The sequence below is a fragment of the Sycon ciliatum genome, chromosome 11, assembly GCF_964019385.1.
Source record: "Sycon ciliatum chromosome 11, ocSycCili1.1, whole genome shotgun sequence".
Taxonomy (NCBI): domain Eukaryota; kingdom Metazoa; phylum Porifera; class Calcarea; order Leucosolenida; family Sycettidae; genus Sycon; species Sycon ciliatum.
In genome coordinates this window covers 7,393,354-7,413,132 of record NC_088653.1, presented here as the reverse complement: position 1 = coordinate 7,413,132, position 19,779 = coordinate 7,393,354, and the positions used below count along the sequence as shown (strand labels likewise).

The 19,779-nt window shown below is 48.4% G+C and overlaps 1 protein-coding gene across 2 annotated transcripts in view; it reads right to left on the bottom strand.

Annotated features, from left to right (window-relative positions):
* Positions 1–3,319: 3,319 nt before the first annotated feature.
* The window catches only part of LOC135827734 (uncharacterized), a 72,876-nt gene continuing 56,416 nt past the window's right edge, over positions 3,320–19,779 (bottom strand). Inside the window, exon 7 of one of the 2 annotated variants that reach the window (XM_065340184.1) lies at positions 3,320–3,568. In XM_065340184.1, the coding sequence (XP_065196256.1) occupies positions 3,446–3,568 (123 nt within the window). In that variant the 3' untranslated portion in view covers positions 3,320–3,445. The remainder of the gene's footprint in view (positions 3,569–19,779) is intronic. The other variant, XM_065340183.1, reaches the window with a different exon arrangement.

Genomic DNA, 19,779 nt, shown 5'->3' with positions numbered 1-19,779 from the left:
GAAATACTACTGAAGAACGATCCGTTGTCTGGAAGAGCACAACAGGGGCAAGCAAGATTTGTTTTTCTTTTGAGCAAAATGGGCTGGTGCCATTTGTGATTACGCAGCAAAACAAAGCGCATGACGTCAGTCTTGAATGCAGTACAGAGCAATGCAGTGCAGTGTGTGCGCTAGTTCGGATTGTTGCTAACAAGTACTAGCACAGCTAGTACCCCATTAAACTTGCTCCCTGGCGATGAGAGGAGTGTTGATGCTTAGCAGACAGTAGCGCGAGGTCCAGTCTAGCATGTACGGCCGAATGATCACTCAGAGTACAGGGTATGATATTGCAGGAGACTGTAGCAGGGCTACTGGTGAGGATCAGGTCCAGTGTCGTGCTGGCTGGACATCTTGGGGTTACTAGTATTCGGGTTGGGAAAGAGTCTAGATTTATCAAACCGAGACAGTGAATTCCAACATTGAAATGGTGGAGCTGGGGTGTTGCAGCTGAGCTAACATTAATGTTGAAGTCACCGAACAGGGTGACAGATGGTGATACAACTGAAGCCCGGTGAAGAGCCTGCTCAAATCTGTCCTGGTAATGAATTGATTCAGCAGGGGGGGGGGGGGTAATACCCGCAAAAAGGTGCCTCTGTCTGGAGTGGGGCAGACTGATCCACACGCCTTCAATACCATCCACCTTCAGATCTTCAGATCTGGCTGTATGGTGACAGGAAGAGTAGCCCTGTAATACAGGCACACACCTCCACCAGGACGGCCGGCTCGATCCAGCCTGGCAAGGCTTTATCCAGATATATCGATCTCATTGTTAGCTACTGTGTTGGTGAACCAAGTCTCGGCCACACCGACAATGCCCCAGTCCATCGAATGCACCAGGTCCGACAGTTCATGCATTTTGTAGCATAGACTACAAAATTAATGTTGAGGAATGCAATGGTCATATTTGCTCCGATGTTCCAAGCACTGTTCTTGTAACAGTGGGTTGGACTTGGAATGCTTTAGCGTTCGGATTTAGAGGAACTAGGGTAAGAGGAGCAGAGGTTGCCGGAAGATGGTGCTGTTGTCAAGTTAGCACTCAAATGTTATTCCATTGATTGTGACCTGTGCGCCACTGTTATCCGTATCTTCAGCACCTGAAACTTCGTCACGTTCAGCTGCAGTGGAGAAAACATTGGCGAGTTTGGCAGCCCGGGGAGTTGCTGGGAATGTATTCTTCCCTGATGCCATGGTGAATCCATCTTTGTCAGTGTCAGGTGAGTGATGAGGTGCCTTGGGCTCAGGTCAATTTGTTTTATTTCATCTGGTTTGAGACCAGAGGAAAGCAACAGTCTAATAAAAAAGGCATGGTCCTGGGAAGGCTGCCACTCGGCTGTATAGAACATACTCGAGTCATTTCTAACAGGTGTACATACACACAGGATTGAATGATTCCGGAGCGCCAAAACCTGTATCCACTCGCCAGCTGGTGTTGGGGTTGCTGGGGTGGCAAAATCCTCTGTAGAAGGTGATGTGCATCTCGACAATGCATATTACACAGGTGGCAAAAGTAGGTTCCCTCACCGATTAGGCGATGGCCACCCCATTGGATGAGTTGAGCCAGAGTGGTTTGTGCAGGGCTCATTCACACGACCATGCCATTCTCCAGGACCGGGGGGGGGGGGGGGGGGTGCTTGTAGATCACACATTGGCACCTGGAGTCCAGCACTCAAGAGGGTTTCCGGATAAAGCCGAGATGCTGCGGTCCTCAAAGTGCCAACGTGGAACCATATACTGCCTCCGTTAACAAAAAACTTCGTGATGGATTTTTGAGGGGCTGGTTTGCGCACAAACTGCCGTGAAATGAGTCGCAGTCACTTTCTTGGCCTTCCCTGGCGGGCCATGAAAGAGGTACGATTCAAGGAAAGCGACCGAGCCGAGCGGAATCGATGGTTGCGCTGTGGAAACATAGGTGATGACAGTTATGGCGAGCGAAACTGAAATACCACTTCTCCGAGGGGATATTGCGTTGCTAAGCCTCTCTACTACTCTAGCACTGAGTAAGTTGGAGAGTGATAAAGAGCGATCAAACGGAACAGCGAGTCCACACAATGAGCGAGTGAACAAGGAGCTGGTCCGATCGCACGGCTCAATGAAAATAATTCTGAGCTCAAGTTCTTGTGAAACCTGCGCAAAGCCAAGATTCGAATGCTGATGACCATGTATTCTTTCAGAAGTCTGCAGTCCGATGCAAGTCTCGTGGCTAAGGAAAGTCGACTGGACTTGCTAGCCGCTGCCGTTCAGTGCTGGCAGGTGTATTCATCAGAGAAAATGGAATCAGTTTGGCTGTGCCTTTACTCCTCGTTTCGCGGAGTTCTGGAGAGCGAAGATGAAACCAGGGAGTCGTAAACTATTTTTACGACCCCCTGGTGGAAACGAGGAATCGCCATCGCGGCGGATCACGCAGCTTGAAAGCCAACTACTTACTTGAACGATGGCGACATCAAGGTCAGCAGAGTGTGATCAAAGAAGCCGAGCCAAGGCTGAAACGAGCTGAACAGTGATTCGAGAGAGATGACGACTCACGTGCAGCAGATGACGACTCACGTGCAGCAGATGACGACAGCGACGCAGGGTCAAAAATGAGTCAAGCGAAAACGATGCAAACTGAACTCTCTGCTCCTTCCGCCAACAGTTTCTCTTGTAAAGACGCTGTACATAGGCTGAATCACCTTCGTCCAGTGATTTGCAGTCGATACAAACTGTTCTTGACCTGTTCTAAGCGTTTTCATATCCATCAAAATCCATCACGAAGTTTTTGTTAACGGAGGAAGTACCAGATCTCTTCAAAAAATTGGACTTACGAGCACGTTTGATGTGACGCAAGTAACTCATTAATTTTTTTCCAGGCTGATAAAGCAAAGGACAACTGCTCGTTATGTTGATAGGACAACCCTTAGGCTCTTCAACAACATTCATAATAATCTAATGGTTTTGCGAGTAAACTTCCGTACCTTTTCCTCAGGTGATATACAAGCAAGAGCAATGAGTTGATAAAACCGGGTCAAAGTAGAATAGCTAAAAACAACGTTGATAAATGCATGACCAATATACATCATGCATATCCATAATTCATTGTTCTTGCTCTCGTTTGCTCGTGCCGCTATATCCCCTTGCTGATGAGGAAGGAGACAATGTACGGGAGAAGAAACGTCACATTTATAAAGAGAAAGCACGGAAGTTTACTCGTAAAAAACATAAATTTTCATAATGATGATGAACACCCTGAACCTTGTGCTACCACTTAGTATTATAGCATATTTGAATCGCACGAAACTTTTTCGTGGACATAACAAAATTGCCAATTGTGAATTTCAAGCGTAAAACAGACCCACAGGCATTGTCAATACCCACTGAATTTATTCACCTGCGTAATTCTTCTTTCTACTCATATACAAACAAGAATGCATCACGGATAATAATAATGACTTACATTATTCTTTAGTTCCAGCGAATGTCCAGAAGTGAGAAGACATTCTACTACAGAAACATGACCAGTATAGGCTGCAACATGTAATGGTGTGTTACCACCCTGGAAGTAGCAGCAAAATTAAAGACAAGACATGTACACACATACCCACATACATACACATGTTGATGCACACACACACACACACACACACACACACACACACACACACACACACACACACACACACACACACACACACACACACACACACACACACACACACACACACATCCACGTGCACGCACACATCCAAAAACACACACGTAAACACAAACACACACACACACACACACACACACAGGCCTCAGATCTCAGACCTGCCCATCGCAGAAGCAATGATAGCAAACAGCTACGTTAGACATAGCAACTGGTGCTAGGACTACACACAGACAAACATACACATACACTTACACACACTCACACACACACTCAAACACACACACACACACTCACACACATACACATACACATAAACATACTTGGTCCGGCTCATCGCAATTGTCGCTTATCCCGCACGGACTTTTTGACGGGTAAAACCCAGTCCAATCACTATATCCAACTTACTTTTGCTTGGGAGATCGTGATGGCAAGATCAAAGGAGGCACCAAAGAAAAAATGTTCGCGATTGTAGCGCTTTGAATCGCGATGTATTCAACTTTTTGGGATGTGGGAATCTGGCCATTCACTGTCTTTGTTGCCAAAAAGGCAAGCGCAGCGACCCGAAAACCGGAACTGTAGCAGGGGCAACTGATATCCTGGCCTGGAGAGCGTGACAGGCACGCGTGCATGGAAGAGGAGTATGAGCGTTATGCTGAAGAAGAAAGGTGTGTTTTGATGCGATGCAACCGGCCGACGTGTTGGTTGTTCCCTTGGTGGACCTAGCAGCCGCATTACAAGACTCGTGGCCAGCGTATCCAGCGGAGCATATGACAGCTGTCTGGAGAGGCCTGTACGCCTCATTCGAAGGCTTTGTTGAAACACACTGTGGTGACACACAGGTCACACTGCCCACGGTTCCTTCAAGCACCGAAATGACAGCCACAACTGTTTCTTTCCCATTGCTGCCATACGATAGGCTGAGAGAGATACTCTACCAGTCTACGCCAGCTAGCAGCTAGACACCAGAAAATGTCAGCTCATGTAACGGCGCTGCGAGAGATGCAGAGTTGAAAGAACTCTGGAGCTGTATTACTAGTGAGAATGCAAGAACGCACTCCTTCGCTGATTTATTTCGTGCATTTTGCTTAACTTGCTTCCTTTCTTTGACACGCTTCACTTGATTCCATTGCTGAAATTTTTTCTTGTGGCGGAGAGTATTCATGTATCGTGCTTCCTCACTATGCCTGTTGGAAATTTCACAGAGCGGTAAAAAAATCCTGTTCTTAGTGGCAATTTGGCCGTCACAAGAATTCAGCGTATTCTTGCAGTTTTTTTCTTTTGTTTTGGCTTGTATTGGACCAATTAAACATGTTTATAAGTTTGAACTGAATATCTCGATGCGTTATGGAAATATTTATGTGTTCCCAAAAGGGAACGTTGGCCGGATCGCGTACCAAAATGCCCCTTGTTTTTATGAAGGGAAGATGCAATATGATATAACGAATTATGTTGTCTTCAAAGTGTTTGTGATGCAAACATTAACAAGCAGCAATGGAGAAGAAAAAAATATGTAATAGTCGTCAAGGAGTGTCCAGCAATGCTTATTAGTGTTTTCGTCTGCTACCAATAGCGTCTCGTATACACCGTGGCATTCGATCCACGTTCGAAATGCAGTCGAACTCCACACTTAGAATAGTAACATTTCGTGGTTTGTCTGCACCATTTACAACGACATTGTGTTGTCCACATTCTGTGTTGTCAAACGCCCATATAATTGCACATCAATAGAAAGACACTGGTGGTTCTGGGCGAGATCGGCTATAATAAAATAGGACGACGATCTCGGGATGAAATTGGATGTAGGACATCGGCTTGGGGCTCATGGCTGCTTGAAAAATTGGCATTCTCAGATCAGTTGTAAGAATGTTGAGCCAGAAAAAAAGGATTACAATGATTCTCTCAAGATTGTCAGTCTCCGAGCTAATGTTGGCCTTGTCCGTATCGCGGGTATCGCGCAGTACTTACGTGTCTAATATTGTTTAGAGATGTACAGGGTGTGTGTATCTCGCGATTGGCAAGTGGGTGATGCTGTAGTGATCTCGTGGTGATCGTGAAGGGATTTGTCTAGTTCCATTTCAGGACGCCTATTGTAAACACCAGTCTATTTCACCCAACGCGTTACTCCAGCGGGTTGGCGTTTTTTGGCCGTCGTACTCACTATCAACAGGACAGGCACCAACATCATTCTCTCCAATTCGTCACCTGGTAGTTGTCTAGTTCCATATCTCTTGCAAGTTCGATGAAACCCTTATCATCCGTTGAATCATCTGATTACTACTCTATTTCATCGTCCACGTTCAGATAAACGAGAAGTGGTGAGCACACATGCTCTTTCCCTGGGCACAGCAAATTCACTGCATCAGAATCACTGAATCATTAGCACTATGCAGTGAACTGAGTTGCGAATTTGCAGTGCTCAGGGAAGGACCAAGTGTGCTCACCACTTCTTTTCGAGTTCTGAAGCTGCAGGATGCCTTACCCCTATAGCGCTTACGTTCAGATTGCCAGTAATTGGTGGCGCTATGACTAAGTCCTGAAGTGTGTTGGAGTTCTCGACAATGTCCTTATCTTCCATTGGAATCACTTTTGAGTCCCTTTCCAGAAAGGACTGCTACTGTGAACATTTCCCTCTGCCATACCACTTTACAGCTTTCTGACAAAAAATCAACCGCGCGGAGGAAAAAATCATCGAAAGTCCAGGAGAACGGCGTAAAGCATCCTTACTTTGCTGAATATTGTTCAAGTGAATCTTGTTACACAAAAGAAAACCTACTTCAGAAGTATATCCTTTTGGAGATTGTTTAGCAATCTTTACTTTGGCAAATGTCAGGCTCGCAAAGCGTTGCTGTATTCCGCATCCTAGTGAATCACAAATACTATGACCAAATTCGGTTACCATGGAGACGGTCCTATCACCAACAAAACATCAAAAAGGCTCCATCAGTTATATATCCACGTTTACGGATGTTACAAACAAGGTATATGCGCTAGATACACTGTTTCCTAAAATCAGGTGAAATGAGGTATACATTGGTCTCGGATCAGGCGAACGTTCCCTTTTGGGAACATCGAAGAAAGACGGCGGGTTTCTATGTGCCATGACCAAATTTTCGGTGAATCTTCAGGCCAGTTGGGTGGCCATAGTGGCAGAGTGCACTTTCTACGTGTGGATTAGTCTGATAAAGACTTTTTTCAAACCAGAATTCTCAATTCCTGAAGTACAGCCGAATACCGAAAATTCACGACATTTCGCGTTATATTCCGATACTTGAAAATTTCAAAAGCCTGACAAATATTCCAAGATTCATGATCATCAACCTTCTAGATATGTATATAAACAGAAAATGCGGAGGAAAAATGAATTTCCCTTGGCCAAATCGCATGCGGAAAGATATGTTCCCTTTTGGGAACATTGGCCTGATTAAGGTTAGTGGCGATAGATAAGCGACATTTGCGATGAGCCAGACCAAGTACACATACACACACACACACACACACACACACACACACACACACATATATATACACCCACTCACACACATACACTTACACACACATACATACACATACACATACACATACACACACATACACACCCACACACACTCATACACACACACATACACACACACACATACACACACACACACACACACACACACACACACACACACAAGTACACACGCACACGGGGGACTGATGGGTATTGACTCATAGGGCTGAAACGATCGCAACATTTTGTATACCGATTACTCGTTTGCTCGATCGATCTAATGATTTATAATTATAGCCTTTAAAGAGTTTCAATATTTTCCAAAAACGCCATTTTTCAAACGACCGGACATATCAAACACAACTTTGTGGCTGCTTTTGAATATGTCAACGGGATCAAGTTTGGAATGCACGTTTCAGGCAGCAGCTATGATGACATAAGAGGGCGAAGGGACTAAAGGAAGACGCAAAGGGAGAACTGTACAATTCACTGGAGGTAAGTGACTACAACTTCAGAGAAATAATACTATTCAATGTTAATGTTTATGTTTTCTTTATTTGAATACAGTAAAACCAAACAGACAGAACTGTCCAGTGACGAGGGAGTAAATGATGAACGTCATAATGATATTATCACTATGACTGTATCAAATATCTCAGGGCAAAATGAGACAGACAAGAGAGGGGGTTTGCACAACAGTAGAACATAGAGGGGAGCACAAGAACGAAGACACGGCAGGCGACACCAGAGATGTTGTTGTGCACCAAAAACAGAGGAAAGTAATTCGCACCAAAAAAATGGTGGGTAAAAAAACGTCTCGGCTGTTTTATAGGAAGTGACGGAGAAAGTAAAAGGAGAAAAAGAAAAGAAATAAAGGGCACTTTAGAAGCCGGTGTGGCAAGTTAAAACTAAGATTTGAGGGGTACCCAACTATCCTCGCTTTGTGGCTGTCCGATAACCAAGCGCCAACAAACTGCCTCTCGGGGACTTTTAAAACAGTGGCCAGTCACACCAAGCCTTCTCACGTCGCCTCAACCAGATAACGTAGCTGGAATTTAGTGCTGCGTTTCTGCAGTTTCTTCTTAATTGGTGCTATTTTTCCTTACAACATGCCAATGCTCGTGCCAAACCGTCCAGGCTCCTGGAAATGGCTCCTCTAGCCCCCACCTCCGCTGTGAGGGCCTCGACTTCCCAGCCATTCTTCATACACTCCTGTTTGAGTTGGCGAAACCGTGACAGCTTCTTCTCCCTATACTGGAGGATGCGGTCTTCGCTACACACCATCAGTTCCAGCCAAAGCACCCTTCTTAATTTCTTTGAGAAGAGAACTATTATTATTATTCTTTTATTCCACGATGGTGTGACGCCAATAAGGATGATTAATAAGTGCGATAGAACTGGTACTAGCCAGAAACAGCTAGATGGAAATTAACCGGGAGGCAAGAAGCAATGGATCATGAAAAACAAGCGGGGGCAATAACGTTAGCAGGGGTGATCGAGATAGTTAAGTACACGTTCGAGATATCAGAAACCAGGGGGATGCGCGGAGCAGGAGCAGGTACTGCTCAAAAGAAGACTGGATGCATTGTTTCGGAAGGAATTTCTACGAGGTTGGGTTGTGATGTCGATAGGGAGTGAGTTGTAGAGGGTGAGGGCACTGTTGATGGGGGAATCTCGGTGCCTGTTCGTGTGTGCGTGTCCGATGGAGTAGGTCCTTGTCTGTCGAAGGGTGTATGGTTGGTGTTGACGTTGTGGTGCAAGATGTGGTTTTTGCAGGTGTGTTGGGGAGATTCGGTGGTGGATGTCCCATGCTAGTAGGGCTTGTTTAACAAGGAGTTGTGAGCTAAGGGTGAGGAGCTTTGCGTGATGGAGGAGGGAACTGTGGTGAACTGGTGCAAAGAGGGGAATCCGAAGGCAGATGCGTATAGCACGGCGTTGAATTCTCTCCAGTGTGTCCCGCTGTTGCTGTGTGGTGTTGGAGAGGGCAAGGCTGCCATATTCGAGAACGGGTCGGATGTAGGTTGTGTATATTAACAATAGGCTGGAAGCGTTCATTGTGCCACGTGTCTTGTGGAGTTGGTGTAGTAGTTTTTTGGCTTTGTTGGTGGTTTCTATGATGTGTTGGGTCCATCGCAAATCGTCTTGGAGTGTAACACCAAGGTGCCTATGTTGGTGGACCTGCTGCAGCCGAGTCAAGTGGAGCGTGATGTGGATGGTGTGTTGGGGTTGGAAGGAAAGGACGACGGTTTTCGTGGTGTTGACGAGGAGATGCCAATCCTTCAACCATCGTCCTGCTGCGTCCACGACACTTTGGAGGAATGCAGCTGACAAATCCCTCGTGTAATGCGTCGCGATGAGTGCCGTGTCATCGGCGAACTGGCTGCATTTAGTGTGAGAGTTTGTACATGCTGGGGGAGGTCGATCGTGTACACCAGGAAAAGAAGAGGCCCCAGGACAGAGCCCTGGGGTACTCCAGCTGGAATGGATTTCCATGATGACAAAGCGGAGCCAACCTTGACGCGTTGTTGACGGCGAGTCAGGTAGCTTGTGAGCCAGGTAAGGGCAATGCCACGGACACCAAGGTGCTCGAGTTTGGCCAGGAGGCCAGCATGCCAGACTCGGTCAAAAGCCTTTGATAAGTCCAAGAAGCATGCTGACACTGCCTGACCGGAATCTCGGCTGGCGAAAATCTCATGCACTAGGCGGGAGAGCTGTAGTTCAGTACTATCCTTAGATCGAAATCCAGATTGGTCGGCCGGTAGGTGGGGCTCAATGTGGGTGTAGAGGCGTTGGTGAACAATCCTCTCCTGAACCTTGCTGGCAACGCTTAGGAGCGAGATTGGCCTATAATTGGTGACCTCTGCATGAGAGGCTTTCTTGTGTAGAGGACTGATAGTGGCGTCGCGCCAGTCCTGTGGCTGCTCGCCTCGCGAGAAGGACTCGTTGAAAAGTGTTGCGTGGGAGCACGATATTTCGTCTACAGTGATCTTGAGCAATTTCGTCGATACGCCATCGTACCCAGCCGACTTCCGGAAATCAAGAGCGGAGAGGAGTTTTCTGACCTCCTCCTGGGTGGTGATGATTTCCTTCATTTCGCTTCCGATGATGCGCGACACGCTAATCTCTCGCACGGCTTCAGTTGGTCCGGAGACGGACTTCTGGCTTTCCGAAATGAAAAAAATGTTAAACTCTTCCGCCATTTCTCCATCTGATCTAGCCACTGTTTTGTTCGCTGAAATAGGTGGAAGCTCCTTTTTCGGGACGACCGCAGTGATTTCATTAACTTGTACAGGTTTCGCTGCGGGACACCAGTTACGTTGCCTTGCGAGGTAGTGGATACGAAGGCGGATTTAGCTTCTCTCAGTAGTGTTGTGGTCCTATTGCGTTGAGTAACGAATGTGAGCCAGTTCTCGGCGCTGCGAGTTCTGAGATAATGACGGTAGAGTTGATGCTTGAGTTTAATGCTGCAAAGAAGCTGTTGAGTCATCCATGGTCGCCGACCTGGGCATGTCTGGTGTGTACGTCGTGGTGCGAAGTTAGTACAGTACAAGTGTGATGTGTTGATAAGCGAGTCATGCCAATGCGACCAGAGGTCTGTCATTGATAACTGCGGGATTTCCTCAGCTGGTGGCAAAAGCTGCATTGAGCTCAGGGCTTCTTTCAGTGCGACAACGCGATCAGGGTCCCAGTTCCAGCGCCAAGCTTCGACGTTTTGCTGGGGTGTTGGTGCTTGTGGTGGGCACGCAAGGGACACATGTCCTCCGATGAGTACATGATCTGACGCTCCGACAGGGGGATACGATGTGACAGATAGGTCTTCTTCAGGTATGTTGGAGATGACAACGTCGAGGCAGGACTTCAAGTTGCCTCTGGAAATACAGGTCGGAAAAGACACGTGCTGGTTTAATCCTGCAGTGTCTAGTAGGTAGCTCAGCAGGTCGCCAGCTCTATCAGTGGGAAGCCATGAGGTGTGCTTTGCGTTCATATCTCCTACCAATAGAAACGGAGAGTTCATGTTGCAGAGACCTAGACAGGGCTCCAGTTGTTGGCAGAATGTGTACGGATCTGTGTTTGGAGGACGGTAGGAGCATCCGACTGTAAGTGATACATTCGGTAGGTCAAGTTCGAGCCAGAGTGATTCGAAGTTGCTCATCGTGATGTTTGTTTTGTGTTTGTGTGGGATGGATGAGTGAACATACACGGCGACTCCTCCGCCTCTACAGCGCTGCCGATCATGCCTATAAAGGGAGTAATCGGGGAGTTCGTATAGAGAGTCTGGCTCTAGGGGGTTTGCCCAAGTTTCACATATGGCGATAAAACTGGGTCTCTTTTCTATGGCTACCTGCGCAATCTCGTCCATTTTTGTTGAACAAGCTGCGAGCGTTGAAGCTCAGGAAATTGAACTTGCTTGTCCCGCAGAAAGAGCGATCGTATGAAATATGATCTGATTGCGTAGCATTGTGGGGGAGAAAAGATTGTGGGCGAAGGCAAAGTATTAAGTATCGCGTTCATTTGGAACGACATCGTCTTTCCATAGCCCTCGTATAAGAGTGTCCGCCATGTCATGTCCTCGAACATTGTATCTGCCCATTTGGTCCAGGCCTCTTGCATTTGTAGGCCCTTTAGGTGCCGGAGCTGCTGCTGGCAGTCACCTTCTCTGATTGTATTGAGGATTTGTTTCCTTGCTTTTAACCACGGGTGCTTTTGGTGTCACGAAACCCAGTGCGGCTCAGGGCGGTCGTGAAGCAGGCGTGTCCGATACGGCCGTTTCGGCACATTCCAATTCCACAACCGGCGAGAACCTATGGGTGAACGTTTGTTCTTGTTTTCTGTGATGGCAACACAGTTGAGCGATGTTGTGGTCTTTGCTGTGCTTGATAATGTGTCATTTAATAGTTTGCTGCTGTTTCCATAGTGTTGTGATACACGTGAGCCGGAGGCCTGGCCGTTTTCGATTTCCGGTGAAGAGGATGGCGGTGTTTACAGCCTTGGGTAGGCCTGCCCAATTTTCAATAAAGGAGAGGCTGATGTGATGAAGCGTTTTGGCAAAACTGTAACAAAGGTCAAGTATCTCTAGGTGGCATGATATTTTCGGGATGATCAGATGTTCATAGAGCCAGAGTTTCTGGTGACCGACAAGGTGAGTTTCATGCGCCAGTTTTAAGAGGCATCTAGTAAGGTCAACGAGAACTTTGCCTTGTCCGTGCGTTGTCCGTCAGATTTCAAGATCTTTCACGTTGTCCGTCAAATTGCTCCCCAGAAATTTGAATTGTTGACCATTAAGCGGCAGTACATCCTTGCCGGACAATGTAAGGCCGGGGTCGAAACAGGTGTACTTGTTGTTGATTAGTTTTGCCGCGTAGGTCCTGCATTTATGTGGGGCAGCTTCCATTTGCGACCAGGACAAAAACTTGTCAAAAACATCTAGTTTATTTTGTGCACCATGGGTTCTGTCACTAAAAACGGCTAAATCATCTGCGAAACCAGTGTTAGAAGCAGTGATATCCGTCTGCTTGAAATTGTATGAAAGTGCCTGTAGGGGTTTTGTCTGGAGGGCATCGAGGAGGACTTGGAAGGTCATATTGAAGAGTATCGGGGACAGAGGGCATCCCTGTAACACACCTATACTGTACCGGAACGTCTTTTGTACGAAAGCAGTGAGATGCTCGTAGTATGAAAATACAAGTCTTCTGATTTTCAGTGGGATAAGGTACCGATGCAATGCCGCTTGAATTAAATTGTGCTTTACTGATCTGAATACGTTCTTTAGGTCTATTCACACAATCGCTATGAAGCGCTTGTTCCTCTTCAAGTCTTTCATGGCTTCGCTACACAGAGTAGCATGTTCCACACAACCCGACATTCCTGGCAGGAAACCTTTCTCTGTCATGCCATCAAAATACTCATTCACCAACAAATGGCGAGTTAGTATCTTGGACAGCATGGCAAAGAAGATCTTACCATCGCAGTTGGAGAGAGCGATTGGTCGGAACTTTGCCGGATCTGATACACTGTCACTTTTAGCAATAAGTGTAACCGAGGTGCATTGCCAAGATCGCGGGATGACACCAGTCTTCCAAACTGTTTCGAAGATGCTGAAAAGGATATTGTGGAGGCATTTGCATCGCTTCCAGATACTGTAAAACAATAAACTTTCACGGCTCGCAAATTTCGCTTTTTCAAGAATTGCGCTGGTTCACGATGAGAAACTTTCGCGAAATTATCTACTCAGTTGGATCTTGAGGAGCAAAAATCATTGTACAGAGCAGTTCGCGAATTTGTGATGGTCGTGAAAATAGCTAAATTTAAAGGGGAAGTTAAGGCAAAAATCAAAAGTTCACCAGTTGTAGTCTTTGGGGTGCTGAGTCGAATGGTCTTGGTCCGAGGAAGCTGAGACGCTCCCTTCCTACTTGAATCCCAATCGAACTCGCGCACTTCCACCGAAACTGGGTGACTGCGCCCTACGAGATGGGGATTTGTATGCAAAATGTCACTAAAAGCGCCATTTCGTTCTTATAAAAGCACGGATGACCGCGATTGGCCCATATGTTGTAGTCTTTTGGACGCTGAGTCGACTGGTTTTGGTCCGAAAAGGCTGCAATGTAGCGTTCCTCCTTTATTCCCAATCGAACATGGTTGAACAAGCGGTCACGTGCTCCTGCGTACACCAGTCACCTGGTCACCGTGCCTGCAGGGTACAACTTACTAGCCTGTTTGACCTTTTTTGGGTGCACTCCTGTCACTCGAGTTGAACTCGAGTTGAACCTTGGTGTGAAATTTGTCGCCTGCTGGCGTGGTGACCAGGTGATTTGGGCACCCAGGAGCACGTGACCGCTTCTTCATCCATGTTCGATTGGGAATAAAGGAGGAAGGCTGCATCGCAGCCTTTTCGGACCAAAACCAGTCGACTCAGCGTCCAAAAGACTACAACATATGGGCCAATCGCAGTCATCCGTGCTTTTATAAGAACGAAATGGCGCTTTTAGTGACATTTTGCATACAAATCCCCATCTAGTAGGGCGCAGTCACCCAGTTTCGGTGGAAGTGCGCGAGTTCGATTGGGATTCAAGTAGGAAGGGAGCGTCTCAGCTTTCTCGGACCAAGACCATTCGACTCAGCACCCCGAAGACTACAACTGGTGAAATTTTAATTTTTGCCTTAACTTCCCCTTTAATCTCCAGCGAAAGTTTCTCACTTTACAGTAATGTACGGAATGCCGTTGGAACCAGGAGCTGACTTGTTCCTGCATTTTCTTAGGTTATTTTGAAACAGGGTACATGTTGGACTCCAGTCAGTTAACGGAGTGGACGGTTTGCTCGTGGCTGGAGAGTCAGGCCGGTAGAAAGTTTGACCACGTTCCGGGTCTTCATGCAACTTGGAGAAGTAATCAAAACAAATCTGTTCTAAAAATTCAGGATTCACGGGCGTTCCTTTCCGAGATAGCCGGAAAGGAACGCCTGAAGGAAAGTAATTCGCACCCAAAAACTGGTGGGTAAAAAACCGTCTCGACTGTTTTTTAGGCAGTGACGAAGAAAGTAAAAGGAGAAAACAAAACAAAAGGAAAAAAAGAAGCGGCTGCCACTGTGGGCAAATGCCTGGGTCTGAGCGGTGAAGGCTAAAAAATTCTTCAGAGCGGGAGCAGGCCAGTGCTCAGCATAGTGCAATATGGACGAGACTGTTGTAGTGAAGTTGTGGACGAGACTGTTGTAGTGAAGTTGTGTTGTGGCATCGTGCAGTTAAACAGCAGCTAGGTACAGCGAAAGCATACAGTGAATAGCAGCGCGCAGTGTTGTGGCTTTGTGCAATAGTAGCTCTATGCAGCGAAAGCATCTACAGATAGACTGGCTTTTGCGCGGCGCAGCACAAGGAACTAGACTAGAAAGAAAGAAACGAGCAAAGGCACCGAATACTGTTGTTGTTTCAATGCTATTTCAAGCACAAAGAACAGGTCACAATGTAACAGTTCGATCCCCACCAAACACGTCACAGCAGTAGTAGAGGTATGGCAACTTTGCGTGCAAATCATACCATGAAAAGATGCTTCTTACCCTGGAGCAGTCAGTACAGCCATGACAGGCAGTCATAGCTCAACCCCTTGTTTCAGGATGTCGTGTGCAGAGTTGCAAAGTGTTGGTTCATCCTCGATCAGTTTTAGGTGATGCGCTCCTCATCCGGACTTGGTTTGCAGGCAACGTCTCTGTTGCTTGACTGCTAATGCGAAAGTACCCAACCAACAACCAACTTCCTGGTCAGCAAGTTCTGTGCAGGAGCTGAATCTCCAAGCATGCATGCATGTGTGAAGGAGAAGGTCAGGACAGGTCACAGACGTCCAGCCATGATGTTAGAGCAGATGTCATCCAACAAGCTGCAGTTCCTGCTTCGTTGTGTACCACTGCGATCACTTGAACAGGCTTCATCCCCACCCTCTTGGTTGCATCAGACACCGTTTCTGCGATCATCACCCCGGGTGGTGGGGGACCTGGAAGGAGAGCAGTCTCGATGACAGCACTGTGCAACTCCAGCGCTTTGTTGACGAAGTGGACAGTTACGGTGTGGGTCGCCTTCGATGTCCACGAGTCCGTTATTAGGCAGCAACCGGAGAAGGACTTGAAGCGATTCACTCTTGCATGTGAAGAGAAGTGTCGTCAGAGTACTTCTCGGCTCAGACATGATTGCTGGCGTCGGAGGTGTCAGCATAGGCTATGACGAAGCACGTGAGATCAACTCTGTCACGTTTGGACACGGACACGTTGCAGCCTTCGTTCCGCTATCGGCGAAGAGCCAGACACACAAGGCCAGCACTCATGTACGTCGATGCCTAGACAACTATGGCCTGAATGACCTGATCCAGGCTAGGCCCGATAAGGATGCGCCCGCATGTGTGGAGAAGATCCGTAAATGGCGGAAAGTCGGAGACCAGTATGAGTTCGTCGACATAGGCAAAGCTTACCTGCAAGTGCACATTGGTCCAGCTTCCCAACGGTACCAGGCGGTCGTGTGGCATGACAACCTGTACGTGATGACGCGAATGGGCTTTGGGCTAGCAGTTGAATTGAAGTTTGTGGACATAGTGGTGCGATAGGTTCCACGGCCATGGCCTGACGCGGACTATTACGTTACAGCCTGACGACAAAGCCACCAGAGCCGCTGTCTGCTGCACGAGTGCTGGGACTGCAGCTATCGACATCTGCTAACAGCGACAGCGCCAGATTGTCGAGGCGAGATAACGTAGATCTTGCATTTGAGCGTCCACTGACAAAGCGAGGCGTCTTCCAGTGGACCGGACGACTGATCAGTTACTACCCAGTATGTGCCTGGCTGCAACTCGCCTGCTCATACGAAATTTAAAGCGTATGGCAAGCACAACTACTGGCTGGGACGATCCAGTTCCGTAAGGCATGGTACGGTGTGCCGAGGAAGTAGTTGAGTGCCTGGGATGTAGTGACCATAGAGTTTAACGTGTGTCATCAACGTCTGACGGCAACTGGGCAGTCTACTGTGACACGTCTGGAGACATGGAGACATCATTGAGGATGGCACATGGCTAAGTCATGCAGACGACAGAAAACAAATCAACGTCGCTGAACTCGATGACTCAATGCGTTTTCATTCACTGGCTGTTGAGTGGGGCCTGGAATCAAGGCGACTAATTACCGACTCCAAGGCTGTGTTTGGATGGCTACGTCAAATTTTCGAAAATGTGTGCCGTGTTCACGTAGGAGACCTGCATAAGATGCTCATTGAACGTCATTTACAAGTGGCAACTGACCTGATGGAGACCGAAAGACTAAAGGTGCGTATTGAGTGAACGCTCACTGAAAAGAACCCAGCCGACCAACTGACTCGTGTTCCGGTGCACTGGGCTAAGTGGTGCAGACCCGATACAGCTGCTGAGAATGCTGCACCCATCGCTAGCGCAGTTGACGAGGCAACGGGACAAGCCGTCACGCGTGATGAAATACAGCATGTCCAAAGAGCATCTCCGAGCTGATGCCTGTACTGTCGATCGCACAGCTAGGCAATTGAGTCGAGGTAGAGCCATTCAACAAGGTCAGAGACCAGCCTGTTCTGGATGACGGAGTGTTATCTTGCAGCTTCAAGCTCCCGGCAGTCGGGAATGTGACTGTGTCGATCATCCCAGAATCCTGATACCACATGTGTGGAAGAAGCGCATCGGATGTCTGGGCACGGTAGCTGGGCAGTGATGTATGAGATGTTGCTCGGTATCTGCTACTTCCCCGGTACGAACTCGCGCTGCCAAGAATGTTGCCGTAGCTGTCAAGCAAATGGACGTGGTGGAGAGAGGGTGCCACCTACTGCCCCAGAGGCCCCCGGTCGCCCTTGGAGTGTTCTGCAAGTGAATACACTAGAGCTTAGTGCAGACCGCAGCGGACAGTACCACGGCGTACTTGTGTGCACTGATGTGTTTAGAAAGTGGGTCGAGGTGAAGCCACCATGGCGAAATGATGCTGCAAGTGTTGCAGGAGCGCTGACTAGTATCTGCTGCAGTTGGGGTCCGCCCGAAAAGATCAGATTGGGCAAAGGGACCGAGTTACAGAATACTCTTGTCCGGGCCCTCCTCATCCAGTTCGGCGTGCCTGTGGAGACAGGAGCAGTTCGTCACCCAGAGTCGCAAGGCGGTGTGGACAGCATGAATCAAACTCTCATAACGCTGATGAAGGAAGTACTAGATCAAGCATCGGACTGGAAGAAGGAGCTGGATCTCCTGCTGTTCAACCTCCATACCCGGCCGCATTCCACGACAGCAGTGTCGCCTATGGATGCGATGTGTCCCTGGAAGCCCCGGTCATTAGTTGTGGAAGCGTGCCCAGAGGTCCTTGTGCCGAGCGTGTGGGTTGAGAACCTGAATGGACCGGCTGCCCATGTACTATCTTGTGGAGATAGAGTTGTCTGCACCGAGCCCTCCACAACCACCCAGCAGCACCCAGACAGCGTTGCGAATGACCGAGGGTCCTCAACGTCTGGTCTCACCGTCCAGGAGCGACACTGACTCACGCTGCTATCTGGTGTTCACGAGGTGTTTGTCGCGCTGGAAATGGAGCGCCTCTGTAAGTTTGTATCCCTGGTGATGTTTGTGCCTGGAGAGCACTATATAAGTGGTGCTCTTTAGGCACAATCTTCCTCAGCCTACTCAAGCTCAACTGATGAGGGGTGAATTCCCCGAAACGCTGTGTATTGAGCAGGAAGTGGTGCTTTCTTGCAGGTTTGCCGAGTTGAAGGTTCGATGGACTTCTCGTGTGCTCTGGATGGCAGTCGTGAGTCAGTCAAGTGTCAAGTAAAGTCGGCGGAATAGCGCGAGCTCCAGTGTGGGAAGCAAACCCTTTCTTACGAAACGGGTAGGTTGAATAATGAATAGCTGGAACCCGTAAAGTAGTTGCCACTTACGTGGGTGGCAGTGAACAACACGTATAAAGCATCCAAGCTGAAATTGCCGAAATTGCCAATGCAGGGGCAGCTCCCCTGGGAGCATTGGATGTGTACAGCTATGTTTGCAAAATGCAGGGGCATTTCCCCTTGGAGCTTTGTATATTTACAGCTTGGCTTGTAAAATGCAGGGGCAGCTCTCCCTCGGAGCGTGGTTTGTTTGCAGCTGAGATGGGGAGTGCAACCGAAGATCTCCTTTCGAGCTTGCTTGTTCGCATTTGCTTGTTAGCACCGTAGCTCGGGCACCCAGCAGGTCCTGACTGGCTTCTAGCGCATACTCCCGGCCACATTTATTGCCTGTTGCAGGATAGGGGCCTCACCCCATAATTTTTTTTTGGACGATCGGCGGGCGGGAAGCCGTCATCGACCTAAGAGGCAAAATACAAGAATAACTGAGAAACTAATAATTGTATACAACGCGCCAACCCTTTGGCTCTGTTGTCGGCTCTGCGGGGGGCACCCAGGTATCCCCCTCGTGCGAACACCACCCGTGGAAGCGGAAAAGATGTGACGGCGTATTCAGTAGTGCCCAGCACCAGCAGGACCTGCCAATCAGGGGAAAGCCTAGCAGTCCTTCATGGCAATTCCCTTGGTAGACCCCCTCAAGCTGACACAGGATCTGGCCACCAGGAAGGGACCTGGACGGCAGCTCCAGGTCACCGGAAGGTGGTCAGGGTTGACCCGCAAGAGATGCATGTGCGGTGGAGCCTGTGACTAAACGGCCACCCCTTGGGGCCAGAGAAAGCGGTCTTGAGGGGCAGGTGGTCCTTAGTTGGAGGCTTGCACCGCAAACTATGAATGTGAGACCGTCCGTGCCCGGCGAAGGTGTCCATAGTACCAGGCGGGTAGCTAGTCACACTTGTATCCAACACGACAGCCCTTCGGCTGTTCTCTGCCCGGCTTGGGGCGCCCAGGTATCCCCCCGTGCGAACACTACCCGCGGAAGCTGACAAGTCGTCAGCGTATTCAGTAGTGCCCAGCACCAGCAGGAGCTACCAACCAGGGGAAAGCCTAGCAGTCCTTCATGGCAATGCCCTTGGTAGACGCCCTCAAGCTGACACATGATCTGGCGGCCAGGAAGGTGCCCGGACGGCAGCTCCAGGCCGCCGGAAGGTGGTAAGGGTTGACCCGCAAGAGATACATGTGCGGTTGAGCCTGTGGCTAACGACCACCC